Here is a 21226-nt window from a genome sequence, read left to right on the forward strand (position 1 = left end):
TGCACAGTCCATCCAGTCTGCCCAACCTTACCTTGATTTGTACCTTCCTTATTCAGGGCACACATGAACTCACTTGTTTCTCCTGGCTCCATTGCTGTAACTGCTGGAACTACACTCAGCGTGTAATTAAACTCTGGAATTTGTTGCCAGAGAATATGGTAAAAGCAGTTAGCAGGGTTTAAAATTATGTTTGGATAACTTCCTAAAGGAAAAGTCCATAAACCATTATTTAGATGGGGAAAATCCATTGCTTATTTCTGGGATTTTGCCTGGTACTTGTAACGTGGATTGGCCACTGTTGAAAACAGGATGCTGGGCTTGATGGACGTTTGGTCTGTTCCAGTATGGCAACACATATGTTCTTTGTGGTCAGTATCAGGATAGGCTTAGAATTGCTCTTTATTTTTCTCAGCCATTGAGCAGTAGGGAAAGTGTCGGTACAATTTCTTAGCACTAACCATCCCAGTCTGACCTTTTGTTTTACCTCCATGTAAGAAAAGCACAACTAGAAATATAAGAGCACAGTGAGGAGTGAAAATACCACTATACAGCTGCTTCAGCCTTGGGACTAGCTGCTAATCTGTTTGGGTCTATCAGAGAACTGTTCCTAGAATGCTGGCCATCATTAAGAGAAGGCAGTAAAGTTCTGCTTTCCTGTCAGTGCTTCCCAGATCTGCCCTGGTGACCCTACAGCTAAATGAGTTTAGGATATTCGCAGTGAGCATGCTTAAGATATATTTGCATGCAAGTTTATCTTATACATATTCATTGTGGATATTCTGCAAACCTAGTTGACTGTGAGATCACCAGGACAGGTTTGGGAAGCCCTTTTGGCCTATCCTGAAGATTATAGGCCAACCTATAATGAAAAGGTTTTTGGTGTCTGGAAAGTTATCTAGTGCTCTGTTCTTATGCAGGTGTATCCACGGGGACAGGCCTTTTGGTTATTAAAATTATTAATATTATTGAAGGAGGCAAACCATTATCTAGCTACTTGGCTTGCAGATTTTGATAGGTTGTTGATTTTTCTCAGATTTCAGAGATAAGAATTATAGAGCAGTTAGATGAAAACAAAACAAACAAAAAAGAAACAATGTTTTGAAGCTGCTGCTGTTATTAAAAGTGTGCCTGAGCTAGGAGAGCTGTAAGCTGATCTGTGCACTTTAAAGCTATGCTTCCATATCATCAAGCTGATCAATCCATAGACTGGTGGGTTGTGTCCATCTACCAGCAGGTGGAGATAGAGAGCAAACTTTTGCCTCCCTATATGTGGTCATGTGCTGCCGGAAACTCCCCAGTATGTTCTCTATCTCAGCAGGTGGTGGTCACACACAGCAGCAGCTCTGGCTAGGCCTCCAAGCCTAATTTTTAGGTTTTGTTGAGTGCCTGGGGTTGAGGGCTCTTTTGAGCAAGTGCAAACCTGGTGGTGCCAGGTCCCTCCTTTTCTCCCCCCTCCCGCTGGCTCCGTTAAAAAAAAAAAAAAAAAAAAAATTTTGAACGTCTTTAAAGGCGTTTATCTCGACGTTTATTGAAGCGTCTATTGCAGCTACTCACTGGGACACCAGGTCGTTACAACTCGGAGCGGACAGCAGGTAATTTTTACCTTTTTATAGCGGGCAGGGGGTTCCCCGATTCTTCTCCTCGTGGCATATGGCGTCGGAGGGCGAGGGCGCAAAGGGTCGCTCCCCGGGTCGCTTGAGCGCTTCTAGAGGGGATGCGGGGGTCTTAAAGCCTGATTCGCCCTTGTTGGGTGACGGTTTCGTGACCGATGAATGTCCCGGTCCTTCCTCCGGCGTGGCGGTTTTTCCCGCCATAAACGCCCATCCCCCGCTCCTCGCCTCCGCCATCTTGGCCGGCCACGCGGCTCGGACGGCTTCTTCTTGGGCCGCCCTTGAGGTTGGAGACATTAATGCCATGAACGCCCTTAATTTGGGCGACGGCACAGAAGCGGCTAAAGTTAAGAGCCGTTCTTTCCGCGCGGCACCTTCGCGGAGTTTCGCGCCGGACGCCATTTTGGATGCGCAGCATGTCTCTCCCCCGCTATTGAGAGCGCCGGTTGAGGGTGCGTCTAGGGCTGTTGCCCAGGCTGCGGAAGTGCACAGTTTGGGGGGTTTCTCCCCCGAGTTTGTTTTGCTGCTGCATCAGGCCTTCCTCATGCACAACGCTGCCCCTGCTCCCTCGTCTGGTAAAGAGGTTGAGGTTCCCAGAGGTAAACGCCCTCGGGTTGATTCCCAGGCCTTGGAGGAATTTGTCTCCTCCGATGTAGATGAGGGCAGCGTGTCTGAGGTCTCCCAACGGTCCTTTGCGGATTCCTTGGAGGAGACGGATCCCCGCTCGGATGGAGCGGATGACCCCTCTGCAGCGCGGCTTTTTAGCCCAGAGATTTGCCCAACCTGTTGTTACAGGCCATGGACACTTTGAAGATTTCCTCTCCGGAGGACGTCTCTCCCTCAGCCCCTGTTGGCTCTGCCATTATGCTGGGGACGAAGCGCCCGCCTAGAACCTTCCACGTGCATGATGCCATGCACACCTTAATCTCGGCTCAATGGGATGTCCCAGAAGCGAGCCTTAAAGTGGCTAGGGCTATGTCCCGCCTCTATCCTTTGGCTGTGAGTGAACGTGAGGCCTATCTGTGGCCTACCGTGGATTCTTTGATCACTGCGGTGACTAAGAAAACGGCGTTGCCGGTGGAAGGTGGCACAGCCCTAAAGGACGCCCAAGACAGAAGATTGGAGGCGGCCTTAAGGTCGTCCTTTGAGGCGGCTGCTTTAAATTTGCAGGCCTCAGTTTGCGGCTCCTATGTGGCCAGGGCGTGCCTGACTATGGTACAGCGGGCTTCCCCCTCGGATCATTCCTTGAGGGCTGATTGGCCGGCCCTGGAATCGGGCTTAGCCTATTTGGCAGACTTGCTGTATGATGTCTTGAGAGCCTCAGCTAAAGGCATGGCTCAGACAGTCTCTGCGCGGCGGTGGCTTTGGCTGAAACATTGGTCTGCTGACCACGCCTCTAAATCCCGCCTGGCTAGATTGCCTTTTAAAGGCAAGCTGCTCTTTGGGGTCGAGCTGGACAAAATCGTGACCGATCTCGGCACGTCTAAGGGCAAGAAGTTACCAGAGGTCAGGGCTCGGGCTAGTGCTCGTCCCGGTACCTCCAGAGGACAGTTTCAGGAAGCCCGTCGGTACCGCCCGGGCAGGTCGGGTTTTTCTGCCCCCTCTTCCTTTAAGAGGAATTTCTCCCCCAAGCAGCATTCCTTTCGCAGAGACCGCCGTCCCGGAGGTGCTCCCTCCGGTCCTCCCCCAGGGTCTCGTACCCAATGACGGGGTCTTGGTCCACGCCCCAGTGCAGATTGGAGGACGGCTGTCCTCGTTTCTGGGCGAGTGGACCGCAATAACTTCAGACGCGTGGGTGCTGGAAGTCATCAGAGACGGCTACAAACTAGAGTTCTGCCGACCCTTAAAAGACGGGTTTGTACTCTCTCCCTGCAAGTCTCCGGTCAAAGCTGTGGCAGTGCAGCAGACCTTGGACAATCTGATCCGCCTGGGCGCGGTCGTTCCGGTGCCAGAAAGTCAGCTTGGCAAGGGACGTTACTCCATTTACTTTGTGGTACCAAAGAAAGGAGGTTCTGTCCGGCCTATCCTCGACCTCAAAGGGGTCAATCGGGCCTTGAAAGTGCGGCACTTTCGCATGGAGACTCTCCGCTCTGTTATAGCGGCAGTGAAGGCAGGAGAGTTCCTGGCATCCTTGGACATCAAGGAAGCGTACCTACATATTCCCATCTGGCCTCCTCATCAACGCTTTCTGCGTTTTGCAGTCCTGGGACGACACTTCCAGTTCAGAGCCCTCCCTTTCGGGTTGGCTACTGCTCCGCGGACCTTTTCCAAAGTAATGGTGGTCATCGCGGCCTTCCTACGAAAGGAAGGGGTACAAGTCCATCCTTATCTGGACGACTGGTTGATCCGAGCCCCCTCTTATGCAGAGTGCGGCAAAGCTGTGGACCGGGTAGTTGCTCTTTTGAGCTCCCTGGGATGGATCATCAACTGGGAGAAGAGCCAGCTGCGCCCGACTCAGTCCCTGGAGTACCTGGGAGTTCGATTCGACACCCAAGTGGGCAGAGTGTTCCTGCCAGACAATCGGATTGTCAAACTTCAGGCTCAGGTGGACCAGTTCCTAGTAGCCTCTCCCCTTCGGGCTTGGGACTATGTGCAGCTGTTGGGCTCTATGACGGCCACGATGGAAGTTGTGCCCTGGGCCAGGGCTCATATGAGACCACTTCAACACTCTTTGCTGCAGCGCTGGACTCCGATGTCGGAGGATTATGCTGTGCGCCTTCCCTTGGACCCAGCAGTGCGCAAGGCGCTGAGCTGGTGGATGCAGACAGACAAGTTGTCTGCGGGAATGCCTCTGGTGACCCCAGAGTGGATTGTCGTCACGACGGACGCCTCGTTGTCGGGCTGGGGAGCCCACTGCTTGGGAAGGACAGCGCAGGGGCTCTGGTCTCCTGCAGAGGCAAAGTGGTCTATCAACCTCCTGGAACTCAGAGCCATTCGGTTGGCGCTTTGGAGTTCATCCCGGTACTGGTGTTGAAGCCTGTACGGGTCCTGTCGGACAATGCCACGGCTGTGGCCTATGTCAACCGCCAGGGAGGTACCAAGAGCGCCCCTCTAGCCAAGGAGGCTATGAATCTTTGCCAGTGGGCGGAAGCGAACCTGGAGCAGCTTTCAGCGGCCCACATTGCCGGAGTCATGAATGTCAAGGCGGACTTTCTCAGTCGCCATACCTTGGAGCCCGGAGAGTGGCAGCTATCTGCTCAGGCGTTCTTGGACATCACGAAGCGCTGGGGCCAGCCGAGCCTAGATCTGATGGCGTCATCGGCCAATTGCCAAGTGCCGCGCTTTTTTCAGCAGAGGACGGGACCCTCGATCCCTGGGAGTAGATGCTCTTCTCCAACAGTGGCCGACACAAGAGCTTCTCTATGTGTTCCCGCCCTGGCCCATGTTGGGCAGGGTGCTAGACCGGGTGGCAAAGCATCCCGGCAGGGTAATCCTGGTGGGTCCGGATTGGCCCAGGCGTCCCTGGTATGCGGACTTGATCAGGCTCTCAGTCGACGATCCTCTGCGGCTGCCAGTGGAGCAGGGCCTGTTACATCAGGGTCCCGTGGTGATGGAGGATCCCTCCCCCTTTGGTCTTACGGCCTGGCTATTGAGCGGCAGCGTCTGAGGAAGAAGGGCTTCTCAGACAAGGTCATCGCCACTATGCTGAGAGCGAGGAAGCGCTCTACTTCTACTGCTTACGCCAGGGTTTGGCGTATCTTTGCAGCGTGGTGTGAAGCAGGCTCACTTTCTCCCTTCACTGCTCCAATTTCTTCAGTGTTGGCGTTCCTGCAAGAAGGTCTGGAGAAAGGCCTGTCGCTCAGTTCCCTTAAAGTCCAGGTAGCGGCTCTGGCTTGCTTCAGGGGCCGCCTGAAGGGTGCTTCCCTGGCTTCACAGCCAGATGTGGTGCGCTTTCTCAAGGGAGTTAATCACCTGCGCCCTCCTCTGCACTCAGTGGTGCCTGCGTGGAATCTCAACCTGGTGCTAAGAGCATTGCAGAAGCCGCCTTTTGAACCCTTGTCGAGGGCATCTCTGAAAGACCTGACGTTGAAAGCAGTCTTTTTGGTGGCTATCACTTCAGCCAGAAGAGTTTCCGAGCTCCAGGCGCTCTCATGTCGAGAGCCTTTTCTGCAGTTCACTGAGGCAGGAGTGACTATTCGCACAGTGCCTTCCTTTCTGCCCAAGATTGTTTCTCGCTTCCATGTGAATCAGCAGCTCTGTCTCCCTTCCTTTCGTAGGGAGGACTACCCAGAGGAGTACTCTGCTCTTAAATATCTGGATGTGAGACGAGTCATCATCAGATACTTGGAAGTGACCAATGATTTCCGGAAATCGGATCATCTGTTTGTCCTGTTTCCAGGTCCTCGTAAAGGTCTGCAGGCTGCTAAGCCTACAGTGGCAAGATGGGTCAAGGAAGCCATTGCAGCGGCTTATGTGGCCGCGGGGAAGGTGCCGCCTATCCAGCTGAAGGCTCACTCCACGAGAGCTCAGGCGGCGTCGATGGCAGAGGCCGGATCCGTCTCCTTGGAAGAGATATGCAAGGCGGCAACTTGGGCTTCGGCTCATACATTCTCCAAGCATTACCGTTTGACTGTGGCTGCACGGGCGGAGGCCCGGTTTGGAGCTTCAGTGTTGAGGTCAGGGATTTCAATGTCCCGCCCTGGGTGAGTACTGCTTCGGTACATCCCACCAGTCTATGGATTGATCAGCTTGATGATATGGAAGGTAAAATTATGTATAATCATACCTGATAATTTTCTTTCCATTAATCATAGCTGATCAATCCATAGCCCCTCCCAGATATCTGTACTGTTTTATTCTGGTTGCATTTCAGGTTCAAGTTTAGTCTTCAGTTACTTCAGAAAGACTTCGTGTTCAAGTTTTTTCACTTGGATTTTTCAAGAGTTAAGACGAGTTTGTGTTACAGTGAGCTGCTGCATTCCTCTCCCCTCCGTTTTACGGGGCTGGATTGAGACTTAAAATTCTGCCGGCACTCCCTCCCGCTTCGTGCGGCTGTAGGGCAGCTTTGTACCCCTCCCGCTTCGGCGGTGTTAGGGTCAGTCAGCTCCTCCCGCGGTTGCGGTTGCAGGATAAGCCAGATCCCCCCGCATCGGCGGGTGTGGTGTCCCTCCCCCGCTCCGCGGGGATGAGCTGGACGGATTCCCCTCCCCCACTTGTGTGGGGATGAGCTGGGTTAATTCCCCTCCCCCGTTTCGGCGGTGGTGAGCTGGGCAGAGTGTCCCTTCGTGGGTGTAATTCTCTAAGTGCTGAGTCCTGCGGATGGAGCTTTGATATCGACATACTGGGGAGTTTCCGGCAGCACATGACCACATATAGGGAGGCAAAAGTTTGCTCTCTATCTCCACCTGCTGGTAGATGGACACAACCCACCAGTCTATGGATTGATCAGCTATGATTAATGGAAAGAAAATTATCAGGTATGATTATACATAATTTTACCTTCTGTGCTGTGCTACAGATAGTCCCTTGATTGGCAGCCTGATACAAGTCCTACAGAAGCTGGAGGACTGTCGGAAGAAACCAGCAGTAAACTCCGAGCATTTGGACACAGAGAACAACAGGCCAATGGTCTCTGAGGAAGATTTATATCTGAAAATCTTGCAGGATGTCTGCTGTGAGTTCCTCTCCAATGTACTGCTTGAGATGACCAAGGTATGAAGCAAATCCTCTTATATATATATTTGTTTGTTTGTTGTATTTGTATCCCACATTTTCCCACCTATTTGCAGGCTTAATGTGGCTTACATATATAAGTATTTATATCACACAGTATCCACAGTTCTGAGTGGGTTATAATAAGTGAATACATATATACCACTAAAAGGAAGCACAGACCAATGCATACATTAGATTGTGTAAAAAGAAGTGCATACATCAATATTCTATAAAATTAAAACAAAGCGCAGACTAAAAAATACATGACAATACAACATTCTGAGGAGGTTGTCAATGTAGAGAAGCATTATAAAACTATCAACCATAAGCTTGCTTAAAAAACAAAGCCTTCAGATGTTTGTGGAATATTACTGTATCTTAACATTCTAATCTTAATTCTACTGACAGCATATTCCGTTAAGCAGGGGCTACTAAAGAAAAAGCATGAATCGAGGCCACACATTGCCAGAATCTGAAGAAATTTGCATCTGTGGATTGTAGAGGTCTATCAGTTCATAAAACTGTACAAATGGTATAGAGGAGCATCCCCATTCAATGTGTGATACACTAATGTACATGATTTGATTCTCCAGATAAATGGCAGACAATATAAAGATGACAAGTCATAATACCAGTTACTAAGCAAGCAAACAGGATTCTGAAGAAGTCAGCCACTGAATTCTGTACAGAAACAAGAAAAACTGCTAGTCCTCAGCATAGATTGTATAACTAACACCAAGCCCACCTAATATTCAAAAAATCGGATTGAGATAGAGATTGAATAAAGCGGCTGAAAGGGCTGAGCCCTGTGGAATTGTGGAAGAAAAAAAACATGTCAGAAATTATTTTCAAAAACTCTGTTATACACCACTGACACAGAAGTGAAAGCAAGCTGGGTTGCTGTGAGGCCTTGAGCATCTGCGCGTGCCCAAGACCTCCCAGCAAATGCTCTCTCAGGGTTTGGGAGCTGAGAGGTCTTGTCAAGGCCCCACACCAACCCAGCTTGCTTCCTTTCACTTCCCTGGTGTTCAACGTGGGGGGGGGGGAGCGAGAGAGAAGTGCCAGTCACCCTGGGGAGAGGGGGCAGTTCAGAAATTTCTTCTAACTCAACTATAAGCTGAGATCCCAATTTTTGGGCCCAAAAATCATGGCTTATGGTTGAGTATATACAGTAATCTATAAATGTTATATTTATTTATTTATTGCATTTGTATCCCACATTTTCCCACCGTATGACAGGTTCAATGTAGCTTACATATTGCTAAAAAGGCGGTTACAAAATTTAGATTTGTAGAAGTCTAGTACATAATACAGAAGTACAATAAACGCTTAGGTTGATATATTAGCATATTGTGAGAGAGGGTACTATTGTTTTCCATTTCTGAACTTTTCGTGATGTATGGTGGTGTGGGATTAGGCAGATCCAGGGGGGAAAGACCTCTTGAAAAGATGTGCTTTCAGGTTTTTTCTGAATTCTGTGAGTTTCAGGTCTTTGGGTAGTGAGTTCCAAAGTTGTGTGCCTATAAATGAGAGGCTGGTGGCATGTGAAGATTTGTATTTTATACCTTTGCAATTGGGGTAGTGAAGGGTTAGGTAGGTTCTTGCTGTTCTCGTCACGTTTCTTATTGGTAGATCGATAAGTTCCGTCATGTAATCTGGTGCGAGTCTGTAGATGATTCTGTGGACTATTGTGTGGAATGTTATGCGAGCCTTAATAGGAAGCCAATGTAAGCTTCTTAGGAGGGGTTTCGTGCTTTCGAAGCGCGTTTTTCCGAAGATGAGTCTGGCAGCCATGTTTTGTGCTGTCTGTAGTTTTCTTATGATTTGATCTTTGTAGTCTACATGGGTTAGCATCATGGTTGGATCATGTTGTGGAATGAATCCCTGGGAAAGTAAGGTTTTATACGTTTGAGCTTCCACATAGTTTGAAACATTTTCTTGGTCGTGTTCTTAGCTTGTCTTTCTAGCCTTGGGTTACAGTCAATTTTTATGCCTAAAATTTTCAAGTGGTCTGAGATTGGGAGGGATGAACCCTGTGCATTAATTGCCGAGGGGGAAACATTATTGTATTGGGACGAGAAACATTGGGTTTTATCTCTACTGAGTTTTAACTTGAATGCCGAGGCCCAGGATTCCATGATGGTCATGCTGTTTATTATTTCCTTGGTGATTTCTGTGGGGTTCTGTTTGAAGGGAATATAGATGGTGATGTCATCTGCGTACAGAAATGGATTGAGGCCTTGTTTGGATAGAGATTTAGCTAGTGGTGTCATCGTTAGGTTGAATAATATAGGTGAGAGCGGTGATCCTTGTGGTACTCCACATTCCGCTTTCCAAGGTGGAGATGTATCGGAGTTTGATTTGACTTGGTATGTTCTGGATGTCAGAAATCCCTTGACCCAGGAGAGTACTTTTCCTGTAATTCCTATCGTGTCGAGGATTCTCAGTAGTATGTGGTGGTCGACCATATCGAATGCGCTTGATAGGTCAAATTGGAGTAGGAGGATGTTTTTACTCCTTGCTATTTCCTGCTTGAATCTGGTCAGGAGTGTGGTTAGTATTGTTTCTATACTGTGCTGAGGTCTGAAGCCAGATTGAGATTTGTGCAGTATGTTGAAATCAGTGAGATATTCTGTTAGTTGTTTGGCAACTATGCCTTCTGTCAATTTGGTTGTTAGGGGTATGGACGCTATCAGTCTATAATTTGAGGTGTCTTCTGCTTGCTTTTTTTTGGTGTCTTTTGGGATGGGAGTTAGTAGGATATTTCCTCTGTCCTGTGGGAATAGGCCTTCTTTGAATAGATAATTAAGGTGGTCTGTGACGGGTTGATAAGGGTTTTTTTTCATTATGTAGTTGGAGCAGGTGTATAGTTGGCAGTGGGCGGAGGAGAATTTTCTGAGTGCGTGAACTATTATTTCGGTGCTTAGGTGAGTGAAGTTATTCCAAATACGGTCTGCTGGGTATTCCCTTGGGTTCGGATCTAGTTCGTTTATGAAGGTTTCTGGATTAATATTTCCCTGATGCAGTTTCTTGCATAGATTGGTAATTTTTTCTTCAAAGTATTTGTCAAGATTGTCTGCATGTGGGAGGTTTGCATTCGATGTAGTTACCGTTTTGGTGTTAAGTTGTTTATTAGTTTGTATAATTTCTTTCTGTCTTTGTAATCTGTGCCTGTTTGTTCTCTGTAGAAGTTTCTTTTGGATTTTCTTATTTTATATTTGTATTTTGTTTGACTTTCTTTCTAGGCCTTTAGTGATTGTTGGGTTTTTTTCTAGTTTGTGTTTTTAGAATTTTTAGTTCTTCGTTAAACCAGAGTATTTTATTGCGTTTTTGTTCTGATTTTGTACGTATGGGCGCTGTTTTGTTGAGGATTTCGTTGCATCGTTCGTCCCAAACAGTGAAGAAGTCAGTTGAATCGATTTTTGGTGCCCAGTTGTTTTCGCATATTTCTTGCCAAAATGTTTTGGGGTCTATTTTACCTCTTGTTTTATATAAGGCCTGTTGATGCATTTGGGGAAGACCTTTCTTCTTCCAGCATAAGGTCACAGTTAATTTAAAGTGGTCAGACCAAGGTACGCTTTTCCATTGCTGTTCCATTACTGAAAAGGTTCGGTCACTGGATAGTTTGTATGTTAATAGATCCAGTGTGGGGTTGACTTGTGGCCAGTGGAAGTCCCACATTTGTAAGAACTCTTTACATTCTAGTGTGTCATTTTAGGTTATGTCCTCTAGGTGAAGGTTTATATCTCCTATTGTTATTACGTAGGATTTGCGAGGCATATATAAAGTCCATGAGAGTTGGTTGGGCATCTTTCCAATTTCCTGGTGGGCGATATAATATGATGCAAGTCAGGAGAGCTGGGAGGGATTTGTTTTGTAACCTGATTGCGGCAATTTCAAGTTGTGCATTAATTGATTCCGCAATGGATTCTGAAATGAATTTGTCTTTGTAAATTAGGGCTATGCCTCCTCCTCTTTTACCTATTCTGGTCCAATGGTAGATTTTGTATACTGGAGGGCAGATGTCAAGGATTATGGGGTCATCTTGGTTATGTTGAGAATTGGAGGGTCCCAGGCCCCCCCAAGAAGGCTTAAATGACCTTAATCTGACTCCATCTCTAAATAGCCCTAGAACTGGGGCAATCAGGGGGTTGTGAAGTTCTAAGAGGAGTTGCCACTGAGAGAGACGTTAGATCTAAGAGACCCGCATTAGTCCGCCTCTCAGCACTGGCAAGGAATAGATACCAGCCTTATGACAAACTGGATTTAGGTTACAAGTTATATAATGCAGCGAGTGATAGCCTGATACAGCAGAAGCATTTATACTTACAGCCTTTCATCATTAAGTTAAGCCCACAAATCATCATTTCGAATAAGGATTTTATTTGTACATCAGACTTTAATCAGGTACATTCAGCAGACAGATTCTGGGTACAACCGGACAGAGCTTCGCCATCTGAGATAAGCGTTGGGGCGGATACCAAAGCTATGGCAAATTGTCCCCTCTTTTATACACAAACTCTCCATAGAAGTCAATGGTGAGATACCTAGCTCTCAATTTCTGAGATGATACTTTCCCACACAGTCTTATCAGCATGTTTTGAGAAGCTTTGAGATAACAGTTCCACATCTGTCTGTGTCGCAATACTTTTCACGCCATCTTAAGAACCCTGTATAACCTCTGTAGCCTTCTATACAAAACTAATAGACTCCATTTTGTTCATCTGATTTAAAGTGACAGTTGTACCAGTTTGTGTCAGGACTCTTTGTTCAGACCTGCTTTTTACAGATTCTGAAATATTAAATCATGTACTTGTTATTTGGCCTAGTCGGTACTTCTTCATTTATTTTAGGCTTCATAGCTTTGGCTCCCACTATTCCAGTGGTAGATCCAAAGCTAGGCCTTTCTGACGGGGGCCAATGTGATGGCCAAGGAAGGTAACATGTGTCTGAGCAACTTTTAATTTTTTTCTGTTAACCTTGTAACCTTTCGTAGCAAGAAAGCCAAGAAAGTCACAGGTGACCTGGACGCATGTATCAAAATTAGGACAGGTGATGAGCATGTCATCCACATATTGGACAATGGAAGTTTGGGGTGGGAGATCATATCTGTACTGTTTGAATTCCTGTATGTGTCCTGCTAAAGTCTGAGAAAAGACTGTAGGACTGTCAGTAAATCCCTGAGGGAGACGGGTCCACTGATATGTGGTGTTATTGAATTGGAAAGCCGTTAGCGGGCGGCTTACGGGGTCAAGGGTGATGGAAAAGAAGGCGTTGGATAAATCAATGGTGGAATGATATGTTTGCAAGGAGATACTATTGAGGAGTGTGGTTGGGTTTTCCACGTTCGGGAATACCGCGTAAGTGAGGTCATTTAGCGCGCGTAAGTCCTGTACTATACGGAAGGCGCCAGGTTCCTTCTTTGGAACTGGGAATAATGGAGTATTGTATGGTGAATTACATTTTTCAATGATACCTTGCTGTAATAGGGAATCAATTTGTTCTTGAGCTCCAGCAATGACTTCAGGTTTCAAAGGGTACTGGGCAATTTTAGGACCTGTACAACCAGGTAACAGCTGAATACGATGGGGAGGGCCTGCAACTTCACCATAGGGTTTTTCTGGTGTGGCCCATAGAAAACCTGGTAAAGCATTCAAAGCTTCCTCTATTTGTTTTTCAACCATAGAGGTGACAGCCATCAAGAGTGAAGTGGTTTCAGTAGGGGAAGGATCAAAATGAATTTCAAAATGAAACAATGTCAATAGATCTCTTCCAAGTAAATTAACAGGGCAAAGCGGAGCATACAAAAAGGGAGCAGATAGTTGTTGATCGGCATATTTAATTGGCAGGGGCTCAAGCAGTGGTGTGTCCGTAGGAACACCATCAAATCCTGTGGTGGTAACATTGTCTGGGGAAACTTTAAGAAGTTTCTGTAGTTTGTGTGGGACGTGGGCTAACACAGAGCGAGAAGCGCCTGTGTCAATCAAGAAGGGGACAGGAACCTCACAGATAAGCAGGGTGATCATTGGATCATCCAATCCTGCAGCAGTTCGGACTACGCCTAGTCACTGTGGGTGGCGTTGATCTGGGTTCCATAGAGGGAAAGACTGGCGTTCTGGAGGATTTTGCCGGAGCTGTCTTATAGCTCTATGGGATGGCGGTTGAGGACACTGAGCAGCATAATGACCAAATTGTTGGCAACGATAACACTGAACATCTATACAGGTAACCCCTATATGGGCAATAATACCGAAACTGCAGGCCACTCCGAAAATGGAATGGAAGTCTGCTCAAACTAATTTGAGATACCCTCATCCCTCGATGGATGTGAGTCCCAGACATCAATATCAAAGTTAACTGCATGACACTGGTATATAGGAAAATAAAAGTATAGTATGTCCCAGGGGAAAGCCCCTGAAAATTACTATAGAAGTGATAGAAAAATAGAGAGAAAAACGAAATATTCCAAAGCAAAACAAAACAAATGTAAGCTCTTTGGGAAAGGCACAGTCATAAAAAGAGCTTACATTTGTTTTGTTTTGCTTTGGAATATTTCGTTTTTCTCTCTATTTTCCCCTGGGACATACTGCACATCCTGAGAAACATCAATAGTCGCTAATGGTGTGGAGAGCATAACATCCTTCACAAGGGCCATTAGATCAGCTGTTTCTTGGGGTGTAAAGAGGACGGGGTCATGTTTTGCTTTTTGTTTGCCTTGTAGTTTTATATAAAAGGCCTAGGTCCAGATACTCTCCAACATGTCTCCTCCTTGCGTATGCCCACCACCATTTCTGATCTCAGAGGTGTCCTTGGCATGTTAAATTTTTGTCGCCTGTGGATACCAAATTATTCAGCCCGGACTCAGCCCTTTTATATAAAACTACAAGGCAAACAAAAAGCAAAACATGACCCCGTCCTCTTTACACCCCAAGAAACAGCTGATCTAATGGCCCTTGTGAAGGATGTTATGCTCTCCACACCATTAGCGACTATTGATGTTTCTCAGGATGTGCACCTTTGGGTTGTGCATACCGAGAATACCTGGTCTTGCCTGATCACTCAAGAACATGATGATCTTGCCTGTGGTTACCTTTCGGGTACTTTTTCACCTGTTGAAAGAGCCTTTGCTACTTGTGAGAAAGGCCTTGTTGCCGCCAGTACAGCTGTTACAAAATTATACAGCTACATTCCTCACCTTCCGGTGATTCTTCACACATCCCATGATGTTAAATATCTGTTAGATAAACAGATTAGTCACAGAACTGTCTGTATTTGTACCAACTTGAAGACTTGTCTTTGGGTAAGAAATAAAATGTATCTATCTATTTAAACCTATCTCTGTCTTTATTCTATCTTCTCTTTACCTTACATTTAGCTTACAAGGCAAATCACATACACTCACTCTCTGGAGAAACTTAGACAGAATTTTAATAGGCATTATCTGGGAACATAAATGGCCCAGAGTATACCTAGATCTAGGAAGACAGAAAGCAGTAGTTATGGGAATTAGAATTCTATTACCGCCCCTAATGCAAACCCAGAGCAGACCTCCTTGTGATTGGGTGACAATGGAGGTTGGAGAAACCACACAGAACCTGTTATGTGAAATAGGTATCTTTAGTCCCCCGTGTGATCTGGAGTCAGAAAGAGGTCCAAGAGGGGGCAATTAAAACAGTTATGAATACAAAGTTTCACTGATGAATATTAGGTTTAGGTTGTCCTGAGTAATCCAGTCTGTTAAGGTTTCCGTTTTCTTTATTACTGATCTAGCGTTTATATATCTTATTTGGATCCATTTAAAGATTTTGTCTAAGGCGGGTATTAATAGAATATTTATTAGTCAACGTGTGATCGAAGTGTTGGGTGTGTATGGGTTCTTTTCTCTTGTTTTTGTTTGTGTGATGATGATTTTCCATGGTAAGGTCTGGTTTTGTTATGACCTGGTAAATGTGAGCCCTTGTGCCCCGACTGAGCACGGCGAGGATGGAGTGACACCGCACTTGGTCAGGCAGCCAGACAACCCCTAGCTTCACCTGGGGAGTGACCGCCATTCCCCGAGAGTTGAGCCCTCAGGGGCAGGCGGCCACCAGGACTTCTGGAACCGGCGGGGTTGCACTACCACTGACCTGACAGGCGGGCAACAGACACAGTCCAAGAGCCAGGTAAATGGTGTAGCTGAGAATAGTCAAAACACAGTCCAAGGTCAAATGCAGGCAGCAGCACAACACGTGGTCAAGAAACAAGCCAAGGTCTGGAACACACAGGAAACTCTGGAATCAAGATAGCCGACCATGGAACACGGATGTGGACCACGACCTCTATGCAGCAGAAGCCGAAGCAACGAAGGACTGGAGGCAGGGCTTTAAATAGGGTAGGAATTAGGCTTAAACATGTGCAGCTGATCCAAGATGGCTGCCCCCATCAGCAGAGAAGCCCAATGCCCAAATATGGGCTTCCTTCCTGCAGCTGCCCACTCCAAGATGGCTGCCACAACCTGAGATGCCCATCCCAAGATGGCTGCCCTATCCTGGAGATACCACATCCCAAGATGGCCATCTCCGCTGAACCGTGATTCGCCGGCAAATCGGCCACGCAGGCCTGGAGCCAGGTGAGGAACGTAACAGGTTTCGATCTGATGACAGTAGTTTAATCTGTTCGTCCTATGTTGGGAGTGTATTATGGGGATGATATTCTGTTCTTTTTGGGATAGGGCATCTATTGTATGTACTAGGGCCAGGATGTGTAATCCTAGGATTAGTTTTGTATTCATTTATATATATATATTTTAATGAATTCTGATTTATGGCAGGTTACAGTCTGTGACAGAGGTTAGGGAGAGGTAGGATAATCTCCGGCTCCTTTTTTGTTTGCAGTACTGTTTAAGTTTAAAGATTAGATATGTTTCTCTCACTGCAGTGTCTTGCCTGCCTTGTTTGCAGCACTTTTTGCTTTTCTTTTTGCTTGTAGCATTATTTAGGTTAAAGATTTGATCTGTTTCTCTGGCTGCAGTGTTTTGTCTACCTTGTTTGCCTGCTGCCTTCTGTGTTGTTGGTAGTGCCGAATTTGGGGTGATGACTTCTGGTTGTCATATACATTCAGTGGTTGCTATATTATTTCCAGTTAGCTCCTACCTCTTCGTATTTTTTTTTTTTTTTTTTTTTATTTTATTTGGATTTTGCTCACATCTTTTTCAGTAGTAGCTCAAGGTGAGTTACATTCAGGTACACTGGATATTTCTCTGTCCCAGGAGGGCTTACAATCTTAAGTTTGTACCTGAGGCAATGGAGCGTTAAGTGACTTGCCCAAGATCACAAGGAGCAGCAGTGGGATTTGAACCGGCCACCTTTGGATTTCAAGACCGGTGCTATAACCACTAGGCCACTCCTCCACTCCCTGCAGATGCTTGATTGTTGGTCTGCGTTGATGCTGGGGTACAGAGAGCTGTTTTTCCTTGTCGGCGGCCTGGATGGGTCGGTTGTTTGTTCTGTGGTCCTCGTTAACGGCTTCTACTGCTGTTCACTCTGAGCTCGGAGTCCCACTGTTTTTCCTCAATCCAGTAAAGGGAAAGTGTGGAAAAGTGGTGTGAGGGTGTTTTGAGCTCTTTTGATAATGGTCTCGGGGGTCGCACGTTCTTCTCATGTAGAGTCCCACTGTGCTCCCTGGGGTACTTCGCTCAGTATGAGCTGGAGGCCATGTCTGGTAGGCCTGTGGACCTGATCCAGCAGTTCCCTTCTATGAGAGTGGTGGATTGCGGTGGTGGTGTTACTTGGAGCTCCCAGTTTGATATAAGTTGAGGGGAGTGGTCCAGCAGATCCAAGTGGGTCCCAGTGTCTGGTTTAGATAGGCCGCTTTCTTCTGTCTTGAGTGCTGGAAACTGCTCTCCCAATGTACAGACAGAGGACTTGGAGCAGGTGAAGAACTTAGGAAGCAGCACACATTCAAATAATAATACAGTTAGTGATGTCACCCACAGTGTTGCCAGGTGGGCGGTTTTACCGCCCAATTGGGCGGTTTTCCGCGACCCGCCGCGGGAAATTTTTGCCCGCGGCGGGTTGCAGTTTTTTGGGCTGCTTTTTGGGCTTCGGGCGGTTTTTTGGGCTGCTTTTTCGGCCGCGGTGGGCGGGGTTAGCGACGTTTTTGGGCGGGGTTAGTGACGTGGGAGGCGGGGCCGATGACGTGGGAGGCGGGACCGATGACGTGGGAGGCGGGGCCGATGACGGCGGGGGCGGGGGTGTCAGGGGCGGGGTTTGAGTTTGGGCGGGTTTTGGGCTGGATTTTGGGCTCCTTTGGGCTGGAAAAATATTTTCCACCTGGCAACCCTGGTCACCCACCGGTTTCTGGTTTACAAAGGCTGCTTTCTCCCTGTTCTGAGTGCTGGAAACTGCTCTCCCAATGTACAAAGGAGCAGACAGAGGACTTGTATGCTTTGCCAAATTTTGGACTGCCTATAAAGTTGTACTGCTATTCAGAAATCTTCAAAACAAAGATACCATTTTAACCCTTGCACCATTTTTAGCTTAAAAATGCATCGCTTTTAAAACTTGTGGCCATGTAGACAAATTTAGAATCTAACATAATACCTAGATATTGAGCTTATGAAAGCAGAGATACTTGGTTTTTATAACTGATGATGGCCCTATGATGATTCTTGCCTCGTTTTTTCAATAATTAGTTGCCAGACCATTAAGACAGAGCCATTCAGAGATCCATGAAAAGTTAAAAAGCAGCAAAATAAAGGATAAATACTGTTTATGCTGAACAGAATAAATAGTAAGACATCATCTTGAGTACAAGAAAGACATACTTAAGTTCAAGACACAATTGGTCATGTAGAAAATGAATGAGTAGCAGCAGGACTGTTTCAAGCTAGTTACCGTTTGCTTGTAATTATATCTGCACTTTATGCCCTTTTGGAAGTGATAATTCCTTTTTTTTTAATCCAGAAGTACACATCTGTTATGATTTCAAGGAGAACAAGATGCTGTTAACAAATGGACTTTTAAAAATGATTTCATATGTCTATCTGTTTTTGTCTTTTAAGGAGACCACATTGCGGGGACTTAAGCATGGCCATTTGAATGAGCAAAAGTGTTTATGTGCCTTTCAAAACCTCCTTCCTTTGTATTCCACCGCTGTGAGTATTTGAAGGCAGCTAAAGTGGGCAGAGGGTTACTTGTGGCCTGTTTTGGAGGTTCTTGTTTCTGCAGGGCCACAGTGTTTCTGTGTGAATCTGTACTGTATACTTTATTTCGTCAATATTTCTAGCAAGAACACGTATAAGCTATGAAGCAGCTTTTCACTCCTGGTACAAAGAGAATTACTAATGAGAAACGACTGAGGGATTTTGACTAAGATTATACCAAAAAACTGAGGATAATCCTTTCTTGGCCTTTAGAGTGAGATTAAGAGGATTCTCCAAAGACAAGCAGGCTGATATTCTCACAAGTGGGTGACGCCACGTCGGCCCCGGAGGATTTTAAAGCAAAATCTCTTTATGGCGTTCTGTCGCGCGAGCGATCGTACTGCGCATACCTCTTCCCGCTCGCTGTGTGGACACGCCCCTCAGTTTTTCTTTTTCCGCGTCTGAGGAGACACGAAGTTCGTTAGTGCTTTGTGTTTTCTTCAGGTCCTCGGAGTAAAAAAACAGGAACCTAAGCAGGTGCATCCCTGGTCAGCCACTGAATGGGCAACCTGGTGACACAAAATCAGTGGTGTAACCTTTGAAGTGAGTCTCCACCCGCCTCGGCGCCTCCTGCTCTGCAGGTCATTCGGGCGCATTGGAGGATGTGTCTTGGGCCGGATCATCTCCCTGTGAAGCGCAAGTAGTGTCTCAAAGACGAGACGTATTCTACTCTGCCAGGGATGCCCAAAGGAGATCATTCTGGAGTCCGACAGAGACCGATGCACGCTGGGTATAGTTATGCATCGAGTAGGTCTCCACCTGCCTCGGCGCCTCCTGCTTGGCAGGTCATTCGGGCGCATCAGCGGATGTCGGTACCATCGGTGCCCAGAGCTTTGCTCCCTCTGTTATGGAGGTATCCGGGCTTCAGACATCAGTCGGTGCCGAGAGCGTTGCTCCCTCTGTTATGGAGGTATCCTGGCATTGGACGTCGATACAACCGGTACCAGGTATCAACAGTGCCATCGGTACCGAGTATCATCGGTGCCGTGGATACCATCGGTACAGGGTGTCATGGGTACCGTCGGTACCGAGTATCATCGGTACCATGGGTGCCGTCGGTACCGAGTACCATCGGTGCCATGGGTACCGTCGGTGCCGAATATCAAAAGGAGGTATCCTGGCATTGGACGTCGATACACCGGTACCAGGTATCAACAATCGATACCGGGTATCATCGGTGCCGTGGATACCATCGGCGTCGGTACCGAGTATCTTCGGTACCATGGGTGCCGTCGGTACCGAGTACCATCGGTGCCATGGGTACCGTCGGTGCCGAATATTATCGGTGCGTCGGTACCGAGGAGTATCTGTACCAGGAACATTGGTGCCATGATCGGTGCCATGGGTCCCGTCGGCACCGGGTATCATCGGTACCATGGGTACCGTCGGTGCCGCATGTCATCGGGGCATGGGTGCCGTCGGTACCAGGTATCATGGGCACCATCGGCACCAGGTATCATGGGCACCATCGGTACCAGGTATCATCGCCCATCGGTACCGAGTACCATGGGTACCATCGGTATCGGGTATCGTCGGTACCATGGACACCATGGGTATCAGGTATCATGGATACCGTCGGTACATGAGTACCATCGATACCAGATATCATGACCAGGTACCATCAGTGCCATGGGTGCCATTGGTACCGGGGTGTCATGAGTACCGTCGGTACCATGTATACCATCGGTACCGTCGGTGCTGTTGGTGCCGGATATCATGGGTACCATCGGTACCACATGTCATGGGTACCATCGGTACCAGGTATCATGGGTACCATCGATACCAGATATCGTGACTATCATCGGTACCAAGTACCATGGGTACCATTGGTACCGGGGGTCATCGGTACCATCTGTATCATCGGTGCCGTCGATGCCATGGGTACTATCGGTACCATCGGTCACATCTCTGTTATGGAAGTCATCTGGCAGTCTGGTTTCGATTCCCTTACATTTCCAGATTTTGTCCTTGGCTTCGGGACCATGGGTACCATTGGATGCCATGGGTGCTACCGCCTCCTGCGGCATCTAGCTTTTCACCTGGTCTCCTTCACCGATGCTGCCTCTGGTATGGGTGTTCGCAGCCTACTGGGGCAACTTCTCGACCCCGTCGTAGAACTTACCGCGCCTCCATACCTTGGCTTCCAGGCCCAGAAATGCATGTTAAGAACAGCCAGTTTGCCTACAGGAGAACATAATTTTCCATAGCTGTTCTGGTATAATTGTATGTATGACAGTTGCTCTATACTGGTCAATGTTTGGATCTGAACTGCTCTGTTTGAGTAGTTAGCTCAGTTCAATGATGGTTCATCTGATGAACATGAAGATCATGGGGTTTTCTCTGCTGAGAATCCTCTAGATCTTCTATCTGTCTTGACACATTACAGTCGAGATTGTGAATCAACCCAATGCCCAGATGCTCGAGGTCCTGGACTACCATCTTCACCTGAGTCTTCTGCCACTCAGAACAGATAGGAGTTCTAAGAACTTGCTTCGGCGCCCCCGGGGCCAGAGCATACATCCTTAGCCTCCTTTGGAGAATGGCGTACCAGGCTGGCATGATCGCGTCCAAAACCAAGTCCTGCCAGATCTATACGAGCATTCCCACCGGAGTAGGCTACACCTTTTCACCAAGTGGTCAGGTAGCACACGGTGTGTTGCAAGTTCCTGTCCAATGGCATTTCGACACTTGTAATGTAACACCTAGATTTCTGCTCTAGGTACAGTGATGCGCAGACTCTCATGACTGTGTGCCTCTCACCTGGAGGAGGAGACTCAGC

General features: G+C 47.3%; 2 protein-coding genes across 5 annotated transcripts in view; both read left to right on the plus strand.

The window, feature by feature from the left end:
• The window catches only part of GTF2H1 (general transcription factor IIH subunit 1), a 1055813-nt gene that overhangs the window by 107757 nt on the left and 926830 nt on the right, over nucleotides 1–21226 (plus strand). The gene's annotated exons all lie outside the window — the stretch shown is intronic.
• The window catches only part of SAAL1 (serum amyloid A like 1), a 100235-nt gene that overhangs the window by 74529 nt on the left and 4480 nt on the right, over nucleotides 1–21226 (plus strand). For all 4 annotated transcript variants that reach the window (XM_030201096.1, XM_030201098.1, XM_030201097.1 and 1 more), the window contains exons 11-12: nucleotides 7069–7262; nucleotides 18307–18399. In XM_030201096.1, coding sequence (XP_030056956.1) covers nucleotides 7069–7262; nucleotides 18307–18399 — 287 coding nt within the window. The remainder of the gene's footprint in view (nucleotides 1–7068; nucleotides 7263–18306; nucleotides 18400–21226) is intronic.

Source organism: Microcaecilia unicolor, chromosome 4 (genome assembly GCF_901765095.1).
Source record: "Microcaecilia unicolor chromosome 4, aMicUni1.1, whole genome shotgun sequence".
Classification (NCBI taxonomy): domain Eukaryota; kingdom Metazoa; phylum Chordata; class Amphibia; order Gymnophiona; family Siphonopidae; genus Microcaecilia; species Microcaecilia unicolor.